Here is a 22,167-nt window from a genome sequence, read left to right as displayed (position 1 = left end):
GACGACGATAGGTTCTTCTCCGCCTGGATCACATCCTCCATGGTGTACCCCGTCTCCGTTGCCGTACGAATGAATTTTGGCGTAGTCGATCATTGATGCCTGATCATCTTCCTTCTCTTACCCATCTGAAACATCATCCGCCAATGCCTAGAATTTGGAACCACGTCGCTCGTGCCGCCAACCAGGGGGAGGCTCCATAGATTCCGGAAGCGACTTCCCATGTCGACTGGCACCCTTACGAGAGAAGACCGGCCGGAGTCCATTAGGAGGACTGGCCTTCCGTGGCCTGGCCGACGGTGATCTCGCCGGCGCTCCTAGATCATGCCTCTGTATACCGTTGCATGCACCGCTGCCCTGTACAGTGGCTCCAGTAGTCCGACTACTGCAGCAGCAGCTTTCGAGAATGGAGAATTGGAGATCGATCGATCGATCGATATAACCAATGGCGGTGGAATTTAACATAGAGAAACGCCTTTGCATCTGAAAGGAGGACCGAACCGATGGATCAGACCAGTAGTCGTCCATCTCATCAAGGTAGACTGCTCTAGATTTAGTAATAATAATTCGATCACGTACGTCTCTTTCCAATTAATGAATTACTCTGTTTGTGTTAAGTAGATGATCGTGTTTCGATTCAGATGGAGTCCATCCTGGAGATACGTACGTACTGAGATTCTTCTGTCACGAGATCTGTAACAACGATACATCTTGTCATCTCTAGCTCTCTCCCACAGCCAACTATATGGATAAACTAATTGCATTTGCATGGGCCGTTGAGGATTTTCGGATAAATTGCGTGCGCGCCAGCTAGCTTGCCCGCCAGATCCACAGTAAGCTCATATATAGTCGATCGATCAACATATAAGAGCTCATACTCAAACAAATTAAAATCCATGGAGGCTAGCTTATCAACCAAAATTACATAGATCATCGAGAATTCTCAGTCTTCTCTGGATCACTGATGAGGATTCAATAATTAATAATTAAGAATTTATTAGAAAAACGATATATCCTAAAGGTAGATTATTGTCGTACATGTGTTTTACATCTGATACGGTAGGTTTCATAACCATCATAAGCTAACTAAGGTTTGTGTCGATATTACAGGTAATTCATCTTGTTCTATACGAAAATCATCCACTACTACATAAACATGCAATCACTGTCCATTTTGAAACCGACGATGAATTAGCGGCAATGATAATCATAGATTATCACTATCGACTTATGAACCGGCAGTGATAATAAGTTTCACTGTCTGTTCAAATTGATAATCGGCAGTGATAATACATCTATATGTGTAAAAATACTCTACTTCAAACTCTTCAATATGAGGATCTGCCTCAATTTTGATCTCAAACTTAACACAGAGATCCCGTATCAAAATATTCACGGTAGAATATTTTATATCTAAATATAAATTCGCAGTAGAATCTCATTGATCATTAGGATCAATGTGCCATACGGTGCAAAACTGCTCTGCTCAAGGCACACTGATCCTCATGCTCAAGCTTGATGTTAATTTGAAATTACAATTTTGTTTAAACCGCAATGACAATTAGGAACAGATGTTGCAAAGTTGCTATATTAGGAGCTCTCTAGCTTGGGATCTAGGCTTATATTATTGCACCATACGCCGAAGAGCTCCTATTACAAGAATATTGTGCCATTCGTTTTACATCTTGTACTATCCGAGTGATAATAGTATATATAAATGAATGTTAAAAACATAATTATTTTGAAGCAAATGTGTTTTCTACCACTCATTTAGATATGCCTATTGTCACAATCTTAAACACTCTAACTTGCCACTCGTTTTGTTAGGGAGATGGGGAGACAAGCTCGGGAAATGGGGTAGACGAGCTCAAGAGATGGGGCAATGGGCTTAGGAGACGTGACGACAAGCTCGGGAGACAGGTAGATGACTCGAGCTTGAGAGACGACGAGGTCGGTGACAGGCTCGGTAGACGGCGACGGGCTTTGGAGATGGCTCAGGCTCGAGGAGAAATGAGGGTGGCCACGAGATCGACAATGGGCTCGGAGGACGTGGAAGATGAACCCAAGGGGTAGAGATGGTCAAAGTGGCGACATTATCGTACCACTTTAACCGCCACTACTCCCCGGGATCGATTTTTGAAAATTGGGAGCGAAGTGAGATGATGAGCGGACTGAGGAAGACATGCTCGTGATGTATAAAAAGATTATCACTGCTAGTTCATATTCACTCAATTATTGGTTTGTCGGTGAGCTTATGAACCGACAATGATAATCCTTATCATTGCATGTTTGGAATACGAGACGACATATATAAGGATTATCACTTTCGGTTCATATTATCTCAATTATTGCTCTAACCATGAGCTTATGAACTAGCAGTGATAAAGATTATCACTATCGGTTCTTAACGGCTCATGGTTAGATTTGTTGTTTCATCTTATCACTGTCGGTTATTTTTGAACCGACAGTAGAATGAGAGTAGGGATGATCCTTTCTATAGTAGTGATCTCCGTATTAGAAAATAATTCTCCAGATATTTAGAAGTATTACAATTAGGAATATCATATTCAGAGACTCTAAGTATGATAAGTATCCTCAACCTAACTTATATAAGGATAAGAAGGGGTAGTCGAGAGGAATCGAAAGGGGGCCAACAGAAAACCAAATATAAAAGAGGAAATCAAAAGAAGCTAGAAGCCAAACAAGCCATACAAAGTAAGTCTAGTTAGATAGAAATATATATAAAATAACTCATTGGGGTCCACGATAGATTCGAGAAACAATTGGATTAGACACACCATAATTATAATTGCTTTCTATTAAGATTAATTAAGACAAAATATGATATATATCTATTATTATAAAGCGGTCTCAACATGTAAAATCTCATATTATACTTTTCGATATCCTACCGTTGATAAGTTATCACTACCTTGAACAAATATTTATATAATAGATTTTCCCAATCTTGAACAATCACATATCACGGCACAAGAATACTAACTCAAGAACTTCGCAAGATCAAGCATGTCAAGCAGACTGCTGGTTTTATTGGGGATACAGTACTTTAATTTACACTTCATCGAGCTCACACCTTTCTATATCAAGCTAGTCCCTGCTAATTATCCATAATTACAAACAAGTCCAGCACACACTCTCTACTTCGTCGCCTCTACCTCCTTCGCGGCGCCGGCCGGCTTGGGCCTGTCCTTCCTTCCGCCGCCGCGCGCCCCGATCGGCTTCGGCTCCATTGCAGCGTAGATCTCCGCGATCGGGCGGTACCGCTTGTTCCTGCGGCGCCTCCCGCCCACCTCCTGTTCGTCCTCGTCGTCCTCCGCGACGGCGCGCGGCGGCAGCACAGGGGCCGCCGAGGGCGCGTTCACGGAGCGCGGGGACGAGGAGGAGGACGCCGACGCGGCGGAGGCGCGCGGGGTGAAGGAGGAGCTGCTCTCGCTGAGGTGGATGAGCTGCTCGGCCGCCGCGAGCTCCAGCGGCGTGAACCGCACCGGGGACGGGGACGGGGACGACGAACCCGCTCCCAACGCCGCCGGCGCCTGGCCGCGCAGGTTCCCTTCGTTCATGGCGGCGGCGGCGGCGGCGGCTCTGGTGGGTGGATGATTCTATCGCCCCACGGCGTGAAGGGGTTGGGCTCCGGTTAACCCCTCTCTTTCTCTCTCCTCTATTTTTTTTTGGGTTAGGAAAGGTAAATGGATGGCTTGGTTGCTGCTGGCAGAAACCGACTTGGATGATCCCGCAAGATTGCGCTCCCCCCAAATAAAAACGGAAAACTGGAGGGGGCTTTCTGGGAAATGTCTAAACCCGGCGATGAGATTCAGAGGTCCTCTGACTATATGCTCGTGGAGCCCGAAGAAACAGTAATTGTGAGAGAATGTACAATAATTACATTCGACCACCGTAAAAAATATTATTGTTTATGAGATACTGTAGCAAATATATTGTTAAAAAATACCCTATCATCAAATCTTATTACTCTATTTGAGATGACGACTCACAAAAAGTGAAGTCAAGGATTCAATTGCCGATGAGCCAACTTGGTTGGCTTTTGGCCGTGCAGATGGAATGATCGGTTGCTTATCGTGCGGACCAAGGCCACCAATTTATTCCGCGTGCGCGGATGGAGAAGCCATCCATCCATCCATATGCACGCAGCGATATTTGGACAAGTCCTCGGGTTGTTCTTGTGAAATGCGCTGTGCGGGAGGATCCTGCAATATTTCTACAGCTCCGGGGCGTATATGGAACAAGTGGGGCGAGGATTCGTGTGGAGGAGGCCAATTAACAGGGAGGGAGCCCTGCGGAGGTTACTTACGGCCACGTCCCCGCGGCGCACTTCACGTGGTGCGCGGCGCAGCCGGCCCGGTCGCGTCGGCGTCGGCGTCGCCGCCTCGTCGATCGCCAGCCACTCCACCGGCTACCACGTACGGCCGGGCACGTCCGTGTAGAGGTTGCAACATGCGTGCTCAGCTCAGGTGCTACAGAATAAATACCAGCTAGGTTGCTTTGATCGATTCCAGCATGCGCTTTCTTGCGAGAGAACTAAAATTAGGAACGCTTTAATTTATACCATAATACAGCACACAGACTTAATTTCCCTAAAAAAAGCTAAGATACATGCAACCAATATTGCCTATTGATTGGACGTTCCTATTTATCATACGTCTGAAATCGATGATTTTTTTATAGACGATCACAGTTGTATGATTTTTATCCAATGGCTATCCACTTTCCTCTTTCTCCTTCCCTCCTCGCTCCGCTCCCCTACCACCCGCCCACTTCCAACCGTCTCTAGCAACATTTCCACTGTCGAATCAGCGCTCGCCACCCCACCGCGCTAACCACTCTATTTTCGTGCTCCCCCACCGCCAATCCCACACATCGCCCACAGCACCAGCACCGCCGCCATCACCTCACTGCACCGCCAAGCTACCGCCCCCAGCCTCCCTCTAAATTTAGCACCCCGAACCACTCACCCCCAAAACCCCTCTTTCCTAATTTGGTGGTGGCATGTTCACATGGACGTAGATGTGTTTATACGGATGATTGAAATCTCTCAAACGTCTGAAATATAGGAAGTGCGATATTGATTTCTTGTTGTCTGCATGCTTCATCACGCAAGCAACTAATCTTGCATGTACCGACCCCTCTAATTTTATCATGAGAATTATGGGACGTGTGCTACCTTTCAGTCCCCTGAAAATCCTATATCTTTCACTCAACGAACTTGGTTCATCTCATCTCCAGCCAATAGCAGATTTCTTTTTCTTCTTCCACCAGCAACTATTCATTTCCTTAAACACGACACAACCCAACGCTCCTTCGCCTCGCTGGCTCCCCCGTCTCCAGCAACTCTCCTTCGCTAGATCTATTGTCGTCACACTCCTCATACCAACCTAGCTTCGTCAGGCCATTTTTCTACTTCCATTGTTATTGGCACCGCCCACCAGCCATCTCCACCACATATGGCTAACGGCGCCCCACTCGTGGCTCGCCTTCTTCACCAATCCATCTTGTTGTCCCGATAATTCTTATAAGCCTGGGGACATCACCGGCGCACCTGACCGGTGGAGTTCAATCGCATATACCATACAAATGAAAAAAAAATCGCCCGAAGTGTTATTTAATTGACGCCTAGCAAGTTACTAGCAACAAGCATCAATGGTCAACATACAAATATCCGACAGCAGTGAAATTTGAACATATGAAATTGTATGAGTGGATTTGTTATAGTTTCTTCTTTTTAATGTGTGCGTCTGTTTTATCTGAATTCATGGCACTCCCAAAAAAAAAATTACAATCTGCCAAAGTGACATCTCGTTGACTTTGAAAAGTAAAATTAGTACACCACTTTTCATGAGTGGGTGCTTACGAATCAATTAACCTTTCGCTCTGCTCCATCACTAGGTGTAGACCATCGAATGTTCGTTATATTGAATCAGTCCAAAACTGAATTCAACCCTCGCAAAATTCTTAAACGGCGCTGTTGAAATTTCTTAGTTCATGTAGGAAAGATTTGCATGTTTCTGCTCTGCCGTACGTGTTGCTACAAAACAAATTCATATACTAATTACAAAGGACGCGTACGGGCATTTGCTTGCAAACCAAGCTTAGTCATTTGCCGTGTTAATCCAATTGACAGATCTATAGAGAGAGAGGCGTATACATATACACACAGAAGGACTTGTAGTAGTTAAGCTTTAAAATTTGAACACTTGTAAAGTTCAAATTTGGAATTCAAAACTTTCTGGAACCGAAGCAAGTTCTGAAAACTGTACACAAGCGAACACCTATACAGAAGAGAAGAAGAAGAAAAAAGAGAAAATATTTACACAAATAGGCTCAACCCAACCCTGCATTTCTCTTGGATCTGCAGAGCTCAATTCAGTTGTCTATCCTGTCCCAGGCTAGCTCTTCCGCTTGCTGCCCCCGCCGCCTGCCTTGACCTGCAGCCTCGTGCCCTCGTGGCGGCGTAGAGCTCCGACACCAGCCGGTACCGCTTCCTGGCCCTCCGGTCCACCATCCCCGCATGCTCTTCTCGCTCCCCAGCCACAGCGTTGTTCACGGACCGCGCCGACGAGGAGCAAGCCTCCTGGTCCTCCTCCTCCCCGCCGCCGCTGACGCTGAGCTGCATCAGCTGGTCCGCCGCGGCCAGGTCGGCCTCCGTGAACTCCCCGCAGCCTGTCCCGGAGACTGACGCCGACGAAATCGACGGCACGGCCGGCTTCCTCTCCACCTCCATGCCTGCGCGCCTCTATCTCTCTCTCTGAACGCTCGAGTTGGTTTGAGAGAAAAACGGGTCGGGTCGGGTCGGGTATATATACCGCCGTGACCCGGAGCCGGAAACCGACTTATCGCGCTGCCTCGCGGGCCCAGGCTGAGGGGCGGGCACTGACGCGTGGGGCCATACGACCGCGGATGGGTTACTTCCGTCTGGGATGTTCTGTGGCGTCCGTGGGAGCATCGTCTAGAATAGATTAACCATGCACCATCTACGCGTGTCCTGTTGCCCAATTTTTGCTTCTAATCTGATTACACGAACACACGCGCATTTGTTTTTGTTTTTGTTTTTGTTGCCACCAAATAGGGAGAGAGAGAAATAGACTATCAATGGCCACACAAGATCCGGACGGAAAGGTGGCTGCGTAAATTTTATGCTGTGAAGTCAGGATAGACCAGATAAATAAATGAATGAATGAAACAGCCAATTCAGATATTTGTGAGTGTCCAGGTGTTTTGGGTTGACAGACCACAGAAGAGGATCCGAGTCTGTGGACTGACATGTATGTTCTCGATCCATCCATACTTTTCCTGCTGGCCGTGTTTCAGTCCAAACCATCACAAGGGCCCTGGGCCCATAAAGAGTTCAGGTTGGTGAAAGCGTAACCGGTCGAATCAGCGCCTAGTCTCAAGCCCATTTGGTCTATCTCATGCCACCGCGACAGTTGTGGGACCGCAATACGAAATAGGGATGGTAATTGAGTCCGTGGGTTTACGTACTCATGAGTTCTGTGTCTGATGGGAATGTATTTGGATGCAATTTTTGGTCTACGGGTTTGACAGGTTGGGTACGTGATATGGGCGTGGGTCAAACACTGGTTTCTAATTTCACCCGTGGGTATAGTCCAGTGCCTGTGAAGAGCTTCGACCAATCCCTGTGCTCAGGCTTGCGCTCATGCTCAGCCCATTGCCCCCACCCAATCCCCAAGACCCAATCCCTAATCTGAGCACTACGCTCTCCCTTCCATTCGCCACCGCCGCCATCATATCACGGATCTGAACCGATCAAGCACATAGAGATAGTCAGGGAAGACAGAGATGTCGGGATATAGGAAGAGACCAGGGAGAGGGAGAATTCCAATGACCGGCTAGGGATGCAATAAGATTTGCATATTTGAGGCGAGAGTTTTGAGTTTGTTATCCCTATGATATTGCGTGAAGGAGGGTTGCAATTGTACATACTCTATCTTATATTTATTGTATTTGCATTGCATTTCATCATATAAGATTATCATAGTAGTTGAGCTTTGATTTATATATCTTTAGCATTTTTAGTTGCTAGACTTGAATTTGGACTAAGTTGAGTAGTTATATGAAGTAATCTTTTAAACTTAGACTCATCTTGATGCTTTGACATGAATCACTTCAAGCAAGCTAGCTTTTTAAAAGATGAAATTTGATAATTTTATGAATCATGTAGACTATGAAATGCTACATTCTTGATCAGCATGTTTGTAATTGCTTTAACTTAGTTAATGCTTGTGTTAAGGCTAATTTGATAAATATTTTACTCTAAATTTTTTGGTTCAAGATAGTGGATTAGAGAATATTGCACTATATTTTCTATCTTTGTCAAATATTTAGCTTATGATAGAATCTTGGGGGGACATGTGTTCCTCGTGTCGCAAAGATACTGCTTGACTTGATCTTGTATAAAACTCGATATATTGTGCAAATAAAATAATCTTGAACAATCAAGTTTCATGTGCTCAAATGTATTCCAATAAAGTTGCCTTGAGGCCTCGAGGTGTTTACCGTACCCAGTCGTGCGACACTTCGTTTGGATAAGGGACAACTTGAGGATAAAATAAATTACAAAATAAAGTACTTAAATGATCAGCCTTTCTAATCACTTGATTTAACTAAATCTTGATTTTATATATGAGCGTTTGCAAAGCCTAATATCGTGAATTCTTGTATGTCTAGTTTGATATTGAAGTTTTGCTAGTTCTTAATGTTTATATTCCTCGGCACGAGTGGATGCTTATGTGGTGGTCATTTTTAATATGATTTGGCTATATGAATTTAAATGCGTCAATAATTCTTCAGAATTAGCTTGTCAAAGCTTCATGACTGTCTCTTTTTCGAGCCTTTATGCGATTGTGAGTTCCACATTATACTCTCCATAGTCCTTTGATGTTTCTAGATTGTGAAAATGCTTTATGGGATACTTGTAAAAGCTCATTAGGTTTACATATTAGTACATTTTATAAAGTTTTTGTCCTTGGTGTTTGCATTGTCAAAGGGAGAGAACATGTGCACTAATTCACAAAGAAGAAGAATCATGAAATCTGTACATCCATTAAGGGTGAGCTTTTGCATTTGGCTTGTCTTTGCCTCTCTTCAAGCTTTTGCAATCCTTCTAATGTCAAGTAACATTTTCTGCCTTTTTTTGAGTTTCTGGTCACTTGGATGAGCTTCTATTGTTGATTATCATCAAACCAAAATCTTTGTACTTCGAGGGTTGTTAATGCACCCATCAAGGAGAAGATTGAGATACTAAGTTGAAAAGTACCTTGGTTTATATGTGATGAGTGATTGACAATATTGTTATTTTGGTTTGTTGATTTATGGGATTGCATAAGCATATTTTTGCACTGCAATGATGATAATGACTAACCAAAGTTGCAGAGAAAATTGAGTTAATGTTTTTATTTCTAAGTCCAGGAAAGTTATATATGCCAGGTGATTCGACGCTGAGGAAAATGAATACACCTGGACCATCCGATCATATGCAGTACACGTCGAAGCATTTCAACGAAGAAGCAAAAAATTGAAGTACACGCTAGATAATCAGGCATTGGGTATCAGTGAACGTTGAACCTTTTCTTACAGAGAGGTTACAAACTGGCTCTGACGGACTTGTATACACCGGGTGGTTCGGTAACAATAGATACATCGGATGGTTCGGCGATGGGTGTGAATACACGCCAAACTATTTCTTGCATAAAGGATTTCTGAGTTGAACACGTCAGATGGTTCGGCGCTCAGGAGGAGTGAACGCTGGCGTTCACGATTTTTTCAGAGATGTGTCATTTCTGCAGGGATTTTGATTTCCACTAACTTGTGATGGAGTTAAATAGTGTTTGAAGTACACGTTTGCTTGTCTCATGATGTGCAGGTGGTGGGTGCAATTTGATGACCGATGGCGGGAAGATTGGGGCTAAGTGGGAAGCTTGGTGCCGGACGATCGAGCGAGCCAGACGGAGTCAAGGGTGATACTAGCTGTGCACATGGAGGTCAAGAGAGAGCATGGAAAGAAGGATGAAGACAGCGTGTTGACGAAGTCAATGAAAGGGGATGTCTGTACAAGTGATAAGGTGATCAAGAGGGATTGAGAGTGGGAGAGACTTGTCATCGGTCAAGATCACATGACAGAGTACACGGGTCGACATCTAGATGCTTGCTTGGGGTAAGAGCAAGCAGCAGTGAGTAATGCTTTGAGGAGCGTGTGAGGCAGTTTCGTGGTTTGACCTCAGAACTATGGAAGGGTGAAGTGCATGTAGCATCATCGCAAAGCTTGCGTCAAGGTGAAACTAAGTCGTGCAAGCGCAAAAGCCGTTCGATGGATGGGGCGAAAATTAGACCAAAATACCCCGGTGGTATGTAGGAGACCATTAGAAGAAAAATGTATTTTAGGAACAAGAAAACTTAAGGATTAAGCTATCTCCATATGTCTATAAATAGAAGGGTAGGACTGTATGAGAGGTTTAAGTCAGCATTTTTAAGTATTGAGAGATAGGTTTTATAGGACAGGAAATGAGAGCTTAGCCTTTGTAATAGATGAGAGTTTTTTGTGAGAAAAATATCTTATAATCTACCAAAAAGATGGTTGTCCTTCATAAGAAATGAAGAGATTGTTTCTTTCAATACTTGTGTTCATCTTTTTCTATTTTGTTTTTATTAGCTCTATTGCTTTGTTGCGAGTTTTCTTTTTTTGTTATGTTTTTTATTTTGGTTGGAGGCTGATATCTTTTCAATTTAAGAAGTTATTCTTCTTATTGGTAGAGGATAAATCTTCTTATATAAGTTGATCTTGAACTATCCTAACCCTCTGAATCTATCAACTTGGAGAATCTATTCTTTTGGTGACCAATTCTCTTGTGTTCAGAGTATTTCTTTAAGTTGATTGTTTTCTTGCAATGTGACTCTTAATATAGCCTTAAATGTAATCTAGATGTCTCATTCATCAAAGAGGAGCATTTGTTGTAAAAGCCTTGTAATATGTTTTTATTTCCTTTTGTTTCCTCATATGATTTTGAGATACGTTGAATTTAAGATAGGAGATGATTATCAATTTCGTAAAAAATTTACTAAGAGGTTTATACACGCTCTCTAGTCATCCATCACGGTATAAAAACAACTTATAATTAATGTGAATATAATATCAATGTAAACTCAAAAGGTTGAGCTCATAGCACGAGGAATCCAATAAAAAACATCGTTCGTACGCATGTGGGAACCGAAGGGACAGTCTAACACTATCCAATGAAAAACATCGTTCGTACTCATGACGAGTGTTCGATCAGTGTTTGTGATGCGCGCCTCGATCATTCGATCCTAGTTCTTCAGTGGATAACGTTAGACTGTCCCTTCGGTTCAGTGTCCGTGATGCACGCCTCCATCATTACTGTACACATGCAGAGCAACGCACTCATACATCGTTCCTACGGTAGCAAGTAGGAAATGGAACGAATCCTATCATGAAATTGTCTGTTCGAGGACTCCCAGATCGATGGCGCATGATGATGATGGATGCTTTTATTTCTAATTACTTGCACCGAGCAGCACCTTTTTTTAGAAAGGAAATTTTATTGATTTTTATTATTTCATTAAGTAATATAAATACATAAGAGTTTGAGTAAAATTTAAAAATATACAACTATTTTAACATATATTTAAAAAAATACAACTTCTAATATATATTTCAAAAACTACAACTATTTTGACATATATTAAAAAAAACTAGATTTCTTACCGTGGATCCACCCGTCATACTCTGCCAACAAGTGAGTCTATAGTTAATCTTCCTATTACATACCATAGAGGATGACAGGTGAGTTATGATAATAAAGTTATAATTTTTTATAACATATGTCAAAATAATTACATATTTTTTAAATAAATATCAGAAGTTATAGTCTTTTATAATATATATCAAAATAGTTATAAGATTTTGAAACTTACTTAAAGAGGTTTCTTCAGTCTCCGTCTCTCTGGCTCTGTATAGCTCGGCAACACATGAGCTTGCTCGCCGTTTAATTTCATGATGATGGCTCCTTGGTCGATGTTTGCTGCTGTTGCTGGAATGCTTATATATGCAGCGCTACGAGTACAATGGTTGGTACGATACGATGGATGTCACTGCCGGGATTAAATTAAGTACTAAGAAAGCTCATCATTCTGTTGGACCATGCATGCTTCAAGCAAAGCAAAGGCGACGTGAAATCTTTTGAGGATCTACCGAGACAGTCGCAGGCCCGGTGGCAGCAACTTATCCTGGTATCCGAGAAATGGCCGTTCCGAGATGCGATGCGACGTCGGCATGCGACATATGCGCCACGACCCAAAACCAAAAGGCTTCTTATATTATCAACCCCGACACATGTGAAAGCTGAGACGCAAAGAATGCAACCAGCAGTCCTCAGTTAGTACTATTCTTTGCAAGAAAAGTCGTAAAACCCTCTATAATTTCAGTTCGCAGAAACTTGGACATGCATGCACAATGGATGAATTGGATCGACATGGAGCTGATGCTGGCTTGATCGAGCTATATATTTTGGATGAAACCGTACGTTTGCAACAAATTAATCAGAATTCAGAAACCTGCATGTGAATTGAAGTAGTAATCGACGAGCACAGAGGGGCGCGCATGCGTGGGGTCAAAGCAGACAACAGGAAGAGAGAGAGAGAGAGAGAGAGAGAGAGAGAGAGAGAGAGAGAGAGAGAGAGAGAGAGAGAGAGGCAACGAGGCAGGCAGCATCATTTCACAGTGGGTACGCTACCCTACCACCAGCTCCATCAATCATCGGCTTCTTCCCCAAAACGTGGTGTGTTTGAGGAAACAGCATTTACCATTTTGTGCAAGCGGATGCACCCTCCCTCCACCGAACTTTTTTCTGAAATAGTATTTTTTTATCAGAAAATTACAAAAATAATACTTAAAATTCAATATTTGCAGAAATAAGTATATGTCCGCACTCTACGTGCTAACATGGTACCGACACTTTTTGATATAAAAAATAGTTATAAATTCTGGATCGAAAAAACTAGATCTAAAATTCAATATTCTCATATATAAACAGATTTAAATAGAAAAATGTTCAATTACAAAGTTGTATATATCATCGATATGTACAATTTTCATATAAAAATTATCTCCATTCAAGATCATATGAAAAAATTATATATTTTTTTTAATATCATCTACAAAACATAAGACTTATCGGCACATGTAGTGCCGACATGCTATAGGACCCACTGTCACGTATAATCGATATTCTACGTGCTGACATGTACATATTTTTACAAACATCGAATTTTAGATATTATTTTATAATTTTCTAATAAAATAGTATTATTGAAAAAATTCCCCCCTCCGCCGCATGGAAAACACAGCAGCACCCTGCAAGCGACCGAGCGGATCACCACTCCAAATTAGTCCAAACTACTGCGCTCGCTAGCTAGTGCATGCGCGCTACTCTTGCTGTCCACAAGCTTATTTTGTCATCCAAACTAGGATCGAATGATCGAGGCGTGCATCACAGACACTGATCGAACAAGCTGGTGATCATGATCTGATCAAGAGTTCAAGACACAAGCTTTTCTCACTGGCTAGAATGGCGCGGACGACGTCCTCTGCAGATGGGGAGTCCTCTTCACCGGCACCGGCACCTCCGCTGCCTCCTTCAGCTGCATATACACATGGCCATGCGTTTTCGCAGACGCGAATGAGTGAACCGAAATAATGCAGCTAGTTAAGCACGCAAGGCTGAAGTGAAAAGTCGACCTGACCTCGTCGCAGAGCTTTTTTAGCTGTTCGTTCTCCTCGCGGAGGAGGCTCACCTCCTTCTCCAGCTCGTTCGTGTACGCGTGCCTGCGCGCGCGGGACCGCGCCGCCGACTCGCGGTTCTTGATCATCCGCTCCCTGCGCCGGTCGCCGCCGGTGCCAGCGCCCTGCAGCTGCAGGTCGGCGCGGTACAGCACCTCCTGCTCCAGCGCGATGCGGGCGGAAGAAGCTGCCGCCGCGCCGGAACAGAGGCCAGCCGCTGCGCCGAGGCCTGCGGCGATATCTACAGCGCCGGCGTCGTTGCTGCCAGTGTTTCTCTTCCCCCGCACCAGCTGCTCCTCTCCTCGCTGCGGCTCCATGCTTGTTGGTAGCCAAGCTAGCTATGCAGCTCTGGGTCGTTCTACTGCCCGTGCTCGTGCTGTGTGTGTGTGTGCGCCTTGAATGAATCTTGATCCCTAGTTACTCAACGAGGCTTTGCACTTGACACTTCAACAGTGCATCTGCCGCCTGTGCCGGAGCCAGTCTGTTAAGTGTCCGAGGCACTCCGCGTGATCTGGGCGTTCTCTCATCACGTGAATTTTCAGGCAGTTGGATCCTATGATGTGTTTAGTTGGAGGGTTATTCTGAGATAACCATCTAGTATTTTTGAGATGTTTGATCATAGATCAACTTTGACAGGATGTCTTTCTAGAAAGAATATTTTTATTAGATACTAGACGGGTAATTCCGAATACGTTATTAATGTGGATTCATCAGTGACATACATTAGTGACAGGTCTGAACCCGACTCGTCAGAGATGACTGAACATCAGTGACGGATTGTGTCCAGACCCGTCACTAATATGTGTTTAAAAAAACGCAAATTGAAAATATGTTTTATTCTTCCTCTATTCTATACGGATACAACATACATACACACTGATAGTATGTATCCAAACTACAACTACAAACTGAAAATAACAAGTTCTATCCAAACTACAAATTGAAAATTGGATATGCAAATCCTTCTGAAGTCATCTGCTCATGGTTCAAAGATAGAAAGCACAATTTAGTTCCAGCTCTTAGCAGTATGTTCTCTCCACTCCCAGTGGTAAGGTAGATGAAGCATCAAGTGATTAGTTTAGGAAAAGCATATATACACTACTAGAAATTCATTGTCCGCCATAAGAATGCAGCTTCAGGACATAATTGGAGTGTAAGTAGAAAATACACATGCCATTCAGTATGAGAAGGAATCAATCTATACTGACTAAATAAACAATGGGATTACTAAATTAATCATATTTAATAACTTATATATATTAAATAAATAATAAGAAGGCATCCTAGAGATACGGTTACATGTGCATTTAGAATATGAAAACAAAATGTAACTGCAAAGATTTAAATCCTGCTAATCTAAAAGTTCTAAAGAAGTACATAAATGTAACATGTTTATGCTATCAAGGCACAAGCTACAAGTGAAATGTAGGTCACCAAATGGTTTGTTTAAGAACATTTGTCTTTACTCAATCTAACATTTCTATTCTGGAATTAAAAATTTCACAACTACAAAGTAGCAAAGATAGACTTTAGTTGTCTTCCATGCATATAAAAATGACATGGTAGTCGTTGCAGCCTTAAATTTCAAAGAAAATAAACTTAGTTTTTGTTGTAAATTTTGGATATCCAGCACTAATGCTAAGGATATCAGTGTCCTGGACAATACACTTGCATAAATCTTCACTCCAAAACAGCATAAGAACACACTCAACATGCCTGGCTAGCTCAAATGGATTAGCATCTAAAACATTTGCTGGAGTACTGTGCTTCTACAACACTTATAACAGGCCATAAAATTTCACATACAACGAATCAAGAACAAGTCAACATACAACTCCTAATTAGCAATTGGCTCACATATAACTTGCTAAGGTTAGACATAACAGTTACCAAGTTAATCGACTCACACTGCAAGTTAACTAACTAAACTGAAGATTTTCAGAGTTACAGTTCCAAGGCACTGACAACTAAAGAAGACAGGAATGGGCTCAAGTCACTTACTACTTCGAGGTGGGCGGGAGCTTCTTGGTGTGCTTGTAGTAGCGGGTAAGGCGGTAGATCATACTATCAACAAGAATAAGCCTGAATTTGGAGTCCTTGTCCTTCTTGTTCCTCTCCAGATGCTTCCTTATCGCCACCACCTTCTTGATCATGAAGTACAGGTCCTCCGAGATCTCTAGCACCAGCTCTACACAAACACGTCCACACATCAATACACGACACGCCGCGCACGCACGAATCTACCAATGGAGACCTCGTTTTGACCATGTGCCTTGAGAATGCGGAGGATCTTGCCACCAGTGACGCTCTTGACGAGCAGGATACCGTGCTGGTCACGAAGCAGGACGCTGATCTGCGACGGCATCTGTCGGTGTATCAAGAACCGGGGGTCCCTGAGTCCCGAGGCTAGGCCAGCCATCCGCCACATGGCGCCATCCCGCGAGGTCCCTCCCGCGGGGTGAGGAAAGTTCAAGTCCCGGGAGAAGGTGCTCGGGGCCACAGTCATTGGTCCCCGAGCACCCCAGTTCCCCGATGATCCGCGGAGTCTAAGTACCGGGAAGAAAAGTGCTTGGGCCGGTGCCTGGTCACCCCCGAGCACCCTAGTCCCCCGATGACCCAAAGAGCTAAAGTTTCGGGAGAGAGTGCTCGGGGCTACGAGCAACAGCCCTCGAGCGCTCGGTTCCCTGAGGTTCCACGCAAAGAGTGCTCGAGGCTGCACGTGGCGGCCCCCGAGCATTCGGTTCCCCGAAGGATCGTGCAAGAGTGCTCGGGGAGGTGAACAGTACCCTCGAGCGCCCGGTACCCCGAAGACAAAGATAGGTATTCTCGGGAGAGAGTGCTCGGGGAGGTGAACAGTACCCCCCGAGCACTCGGTTCCCCGACGACCTAGAAAGCGAGGGACCCACCGATAAGGTGTCCGCCAGTCAGAGGTCCGAGGTCGCATTTAATGAGCGTGCGTGGCCTGACACATCCAACTGCTCCCGCCGCAGCGTCAGTTCCTGACATGCTTTGGCAGAGGGGCGTTGGGCTATTAATTGCACGGGTCCCGTCCCGTATCACCCGCATCATCGCAAAGATCGCGTTCCGTCTGCCGCCCTGCTGTGGCAGAGAAACAAGACAGGGCGGGCAAGCCGGGTTGCTCTGTGGCTGCCCGGTGGGCCCTCTTCATGGCGCCCGTTGCCAGGGCGTTTATAATGATAGGTGACCGGGCGTACGGCGTTTTTACACCCTCCGGTCACTTCACCTAGAAGAAATGATGACGCCTCTCCCAGTGATGGCGTCTTGGGCTTGTGCCCCCGTCCTTCCCGTTCGGGGCATGTCACAGCCGGCGAGTGCTTAAAAGAGCCGGTGGCACAGAGGAACAGGGGAACCGAGCCCAACCAGACCGAACCGAAAAAGAGAGCAGGCTGAATTAGTAGAAAGGACGGAGAACCCGAACAAGAGCCACAAGCATCCAAGCATCAAGAACCGAACCATAGACGAACACAAATCACAAGACCAGAGCGTAGTTCCAGAAAAAGAACAGAGAGCCTCAAGCTCTTAGTTAGATCATATTTTTTGTAACCAACAACATCCTTGAGGGACTTCCTCATGACAATTATTGCATCCATACAAGAGTAGGGTATTACGCCCCCGTGCGGCCCGAACCTGTCTAAACTCTAGTGCATTTACTTCTTTTTGCACTAGGTCATCATCCCCCACCACCGGCCGTTGCATTTACTCTCATTCATTTCTCCGACGAACTTATTCAGGATCATCCCCCCGGTCGAATCTCTAAAAAGGGGTCTCTCGGGATCCCTACGACAGGAGTTAATCCTCCGACAGCATCTGACCCTTCTTCACAACCTTCGTAATCATCTCATCCACCTACCAACGCAGAAAAAGCGCGTCCATCAACCAACCACATCAAATCAAACGATGCCCAATTCGAATCCGAATAGGGCGAAGCGAAGGCACTGCTCAGTACTCACATCGGAGGTGACAGTCTTGAGCCAGGCTGGGGGAGCCCTCTTGTACTGCAGCGCCGATGATGAGATACCATTCCTGTATCACGGAGCCGAGGAGCCGCCATTAACACGTAGATAATTCACTAGACTAGAGGGCAAGAGCTTGAAGAACAGAGGAGCGAGGGTTACCCTCGGCTGTGCATACACCCCATGGCGGCGGCTGGGTGTTTGGCTGCGGCTCCGGCGGTAGGTGCCTTGTTGCGGCGTCGCGAAGGGCGAGAGAGGTGAGGCAGTACACGTTGGGCATCACGCCGCCTTGACCCGTGCATCGCACCACCTCTGGCTTCCCTCCACTGCCGACCGAAGCACCATGCTACCCCACGCCCCTTGGCTGCTGATCGGCACCGGTCTGGAGCAGATCCAGATTGTGGTCGTCGGATCCAACTGCCACCGCGCGCCACCACGAGAGCCCGCCGCCGCCCCCTCCGCGAGAGCCCGCCGTGGCTACACTTCCCCTTAACACCGCGCGAGTCCTGACCTCCTTGTCGACCTCTGCCAGGCCAAACTGCCTCGTCGTCGGCAGCATTGAACCACGTCGTTGCCGCCCTCTCACCCGCCAGTCTCTCTCTCCCCCCCTATGTGTGTCTCTCTCTGGCGGGGGAAACCCTAAAACCTCCTCTCCTCTCTGTGTGCTCTCAAGTCCTTACTCCACCGTTGTGTGCTCACTGGCAAGGAGCAAGCTTCGTCGGTCGCCAAGGATGCAACAGGCGGGCAGGCATACCACAAGCTACAGAGAGGACTCTAAACCAAGGCTAGACCATCATCGAACGCCGCTACTTATACGGTACTATATTGCACATCACGTCGAACATGACATGACGTGATTTTTTTATTATAAAATAACACACGCAACTATTATTCAGCACGCATACCATACTTACGCATGTAGTAATATGTCAGCTAAAAGCACTGCATGTGCGTATATCGTGGGTTTGAGAATTTGAGACGACCGAGACTTGTTTTTGCAGAAACACCACGCGCCCACACCGAACGTTCTGTCTCGCTGTTACTGCACTCTCGACTATATATATATATATATATATATATATATATATATATATATATATATATATATATATATCCGTCCACTTCCAATGAACCCAAAACTACTAGCACGGTAGAGACGTGGCTGGCCGCCGCTGGAGACGACGACGACGACGACGACTGTTGTGGGCGGCGAGAAAATTCAGCCGACATAAATTCCCAGCGGACCCAGCTTTAGCCCATGTGACATGCATGCACCCCGTCCGTATAATTTATGGATAGCACGTGCTGCCGCTGCTCGATCCGCAACGACACAAGAGAAAACGCGGATCGGTCATGCGCAAGTTACGGTTTCCCTTAATGAATCGCGTTGATCTGAGAGTAACAAGTAAGTGAGTGAGTGCCCATCTTTGTGGATCGATCGGCCGCCGGCCCCAGCTTTGCTGCAGGCGCAGGCATGCATGTGCGACGTATGAATGCGTCGGTACAAAGCCGGCCGGCCTTCTGATCGAGATCGCCTGGCATGCATTCACGCATGCATGGCTGGCGCTGCTGTGGCCAGGCAGGGAATCGGACGAGTGCGGTGTCCTTTGGCAGCAGGCCCGGTTTCCGATGATCTCAAGTTGCCGAGTCGAGCCGAGCGGGCACCTGTGTCCGTCTCCTTCACTTCCATCCGATCGGTAGCCAAAAGAGACACAGCGGTTGCGTTTTTAGTTTTAGAATCTTTTAAAAATGAGTCTTTTTGCAGAGCCAAGGTTCAAGCCCTAACCGGCCGCCTTCTCACTTGGAGCCTTAGCCAACTGAGAATCTTATTATTAGCCACCTTAGTGCGAATCGTCGTACGCGGCTAAGGCTAATAGAGTCAATTAAAGCAGGCGTGTTGCGTAAGGTAAGAGCATGCATAAACTCGTGCTGACAGTAAAAGGATTCAATCCCCAAACTTGCGGGAAACATCAAGTGTTGCAGCGTCATGTTTATCGGCAAGGATGGACATAGGAGCGAAATCACTTCTTTCTCTACCTCCTCTTTCTCTTTTTCCTTCTTCCTCTTTCTTCACCTCTTTCTTTTAATGGCATTCCAACCAGTAGGAGGACTTAAGCCCCCTACGAATCTGCCCATGTATAGATGGACTGATGAACCACTAAACACCTCATCACAATAATTGCATTGCGTGACCGACAATATAAGCAATCAACAACACCACCATTCCACCTTCCAAGTGAATGGCATATTTGATCCAAAGGTCATATTTTTGAAGGAGAAAAACAAATGACATGTACATCACTTGACGCAGAATCTCAGATAATCCTATTACATTATTTAAAAAAATGACATGTATATCAACAAGTACTTAGTCAAATGTTCATACGTTGCAACAGATTTAAAATAAATAACTTCTTATAAAGCATACACAGGTAATGCGCTCAAAGCATTCATTTGAGTTATCAAGTACCATGTCAACCATGGTTCTCAACATATGAGCTCAAATTTTCTTACAAATTCTGGCTACACAACATGTAGTGCAAAATTCAAGAACATTATCCGGCCACATCTAAAATGAAAAACAGAAAATCATATATATATATATATATATATATATATATATATATATATATATATATATATTCCTTAGTCTTTAAACGCTCCTCCACTTCATAGCATTAATGCCATGCTTCCAATCATCAAGACAAACCCGTCGAGACTCTTCCAACATTCACTACTACCTCCGTTTTTAAATAATTGACATCGTTACTGTACCAACTAGTAACTTTGACCAATAATAATTTTTAAAATATTTAAGCAAGTAAAATAAAAATAGTATTTTTAGATTTATCATAAAAAATAGTTTAAGTATGTTGTATACTTAGAATGATTTACGTGCGTATTTATGAAAAATTGACGGTCAAACATTGATATTTGAAGTCAATGGTGATAGTTATTTGAAAACGGATGGAGTACTATCTTTGTTGGAGAATACCTACGAATGCAGTGCCATTTTCACAAGCACAACATAGTCCCCGATTGTTCTTCTAGAAACATCCCATAAGCATCAATTTAATTGATAGCCAACCGACCATAAGAAAACAAGAAAAATCAACTCAGTTCAAGGCTCTTATATGCATGAACATAAAAAGCCACTGCAAAACCATTGAACATCTTAAAACAATTACATGGCCAAAATATCAGTAACACAGATGGCAAAATGAATGGACTGGTCTTTTAGGAATGTGTTTGTTGGCCTTGGACAGTGGCAACCGAGACTCATAATCGATTGTAGTAACAAGGAAGAGTGATCAACTGATCACAAGTAAGAAGCTTAGTGTCGATAATTTTCTAAAGTGGAATGTCTTACCTTCAGTTAGTATGGAATATGATCCTAGTATTGGATCTTGAGCTCTGCAAAATCAGGACCTTTGGTACTCAAAATCTTCAATAATGATCCTCTGAGCATGTCAACAATACGGGCAGCAAGAACCTCCATTTCCATACCACAACATATCCACTTATTGAGGCTTCCCCCAAAATGTCAGTAAGATCCTTGCACTGGAGAGGTAAAGCAATAGTACGAATTGAGAAAGAAACAACTTACACATAACAGTCCAAATTCTACAAATACATCAAGACGAGCATTTACAAATACTCTACTGCCACTAAGTTGATGTGCTACAAGGAGAGCACACAAGTTTCTGAATCCATTCATAATCGAAATGCATGGAGAACCACTTATTTATTGAGCAACATTTTAAAAATTGAAGGGCTTTAATCGGAATGCAAAAATTGGATCTTTACTTTATGCTTGGTGGAATATCAGAAAGAGAGAAATAGGCGCGCGTTTGAAGGCCACGAAGAAGATCATATCAAGGTGGCACTCAGAAGCAAGGCGGACATCAACATCCGACTATTGGCTCCAACGAATGATACACAGGACGCCTAGTGTTCTAGGGCTCTAACAACGTTAAGTTATGCTTCTCACCTAATCTTTTTCCTCTGTTTTTGCCCGTTCTGTATCGCTTTATCTGGCAGCTTCGTGCTGCCATTGTGAACCTTTATGCTCGTTGTACTCTTTTTATTCTCTATCTTAAATGAAAAGGTGGAGCACCTGCCGTTTTCTTAAAAAAAAAAAAAATTGAAGGGCTCACGTTGTTATCATGCCCAACCGTTTTCCTTCGCGGACGAAAATCCCGTCGTGATGGGGTTTTTTTTCCCTTCAGTGCTTCAACGGTTTTCCTTTACGGTTTCCGTCACGAAGAGATTCTAAAGTTATTCCCTCCAGAACAAGATTATCTCTCATTTCACTTCGCGATTCCCCTCGAAGGAAAGCTATTGGAGATG

At 44.4% G+C, this 22,167-nt stretch overlaps 4 protein-coding genes across 5 annotated transcripts; all 4 read right to left on the bottom strand.

The window, feature by feature from the left end:
• Positions 1-2,983: 2,983 nt before the first annotated feature.
• On the bottom strand, positions 2,984-3,902 carry LOC133895893 (uncharacterized). Its single transcript, XM_062336417.1, has one exon. The coding sequence runs from the start codon at positions 3,576-3,578 to the stop codon at positions 3,156-3,158; it is 423 nt and encodes a 140-aa protein (XP_062192401.1). The 5' UTR covers positions 3,579-3,902; the 3' UTR covers positions 2,984-3,155.
• A 2,489-nt stretch (positions 3,903-6,391) lies between these two features.
• LOC133895220 (uncharacterized) lies at positions 6,392-6,981 on the bottom strand. The gene has a single exon (XM_062335376.1). The coding sequence runs from the start codon at positions 6,752-6,754 to the stop codon at positions 6,392-6,394; it is 363 nt and encodes a 120-aa protein (XP_062191360.1). The 5' UTR covers positions 6,755-6,981.
• A 5,417-nt stretch (positions 6,982-12,398) lies between these two features.
• LOC133896085 (protein FD-like) lies at positions 12,399-14,367 on the bottom strand. 2 transcript variants are annotated; one of them, XM_062336598.1, is made up of 3 exons: positions 13,807-14,367; positions 13,624-13,704; positions 12,399-12,911 (listed from the first exon to the last, which is right to left on the bottom strand). In XM_062336598.1, exons 1-2 carry the CDS (start codon positions 14,158-14,160, stop codon positions 13,627-13,629), a joined length of 432 nt encoding a protein of 143 aa, XP_062192582.1. In that variant the 5' UTR covers positions 14,161-14,367; the 3' UTR covers positions 12,399-12,911; positions 13,624-13,626. The 2 variants fall into 2 exon arrangements, with proteins under 2 accessions (XP_062192582.1, XP_062192583.1); XM_062336599.1 differs by lacking the exon at positions 12,399-12,911 and having other exon boundaries at positions 13,159-13,704; positions 13,802-14,367.
• Positions 14,368-15,843: 1,476 nt separating this feature from the next.
• LOC133896252 (small ribosomal subunit protein uS15-like) lies at positions 15,844-18,002 on the bottom strand. The gene is made up of 6 exons (XM_062336826.1): positions 17,980-18,002; positions 17,815-17,887; positions 17,677-17,710; positions 17,083-17,087; positions 16,109-16,208; positions 15,844-16,031 (listed from the first exon to the last, which is right to left on the bottom strand). Exons 1-6 carry the CDS (start codon positions 18,000-18,002, stop codon positions 15,844-15,846), a joined length of 423 nt encoding a protein of 140 aa, XP_062192810.1.
• Positions 18,003-22,167: the final 4,165 nt, after the last annotated feature.

This window comes from Phragmites australis, chromosome 16 (assembly GCF_958298935.1).
Source record: "Phragmites australis chromosome 16, lpPhrAust1.1, whole genome shotgun sequence".
Classification (NCBI taxonomy): Eukaryota; Viridiplantae; Streptophyta; class Magnoliopsida; order Poales; family Poaceae; genus Phragmites; species Phragmites australis.
The sequence above is the reverse complement of the archived record's forward strand: the minus strand, read 5'-3'. Positions and strand labels throughout refer to the sequence as shown.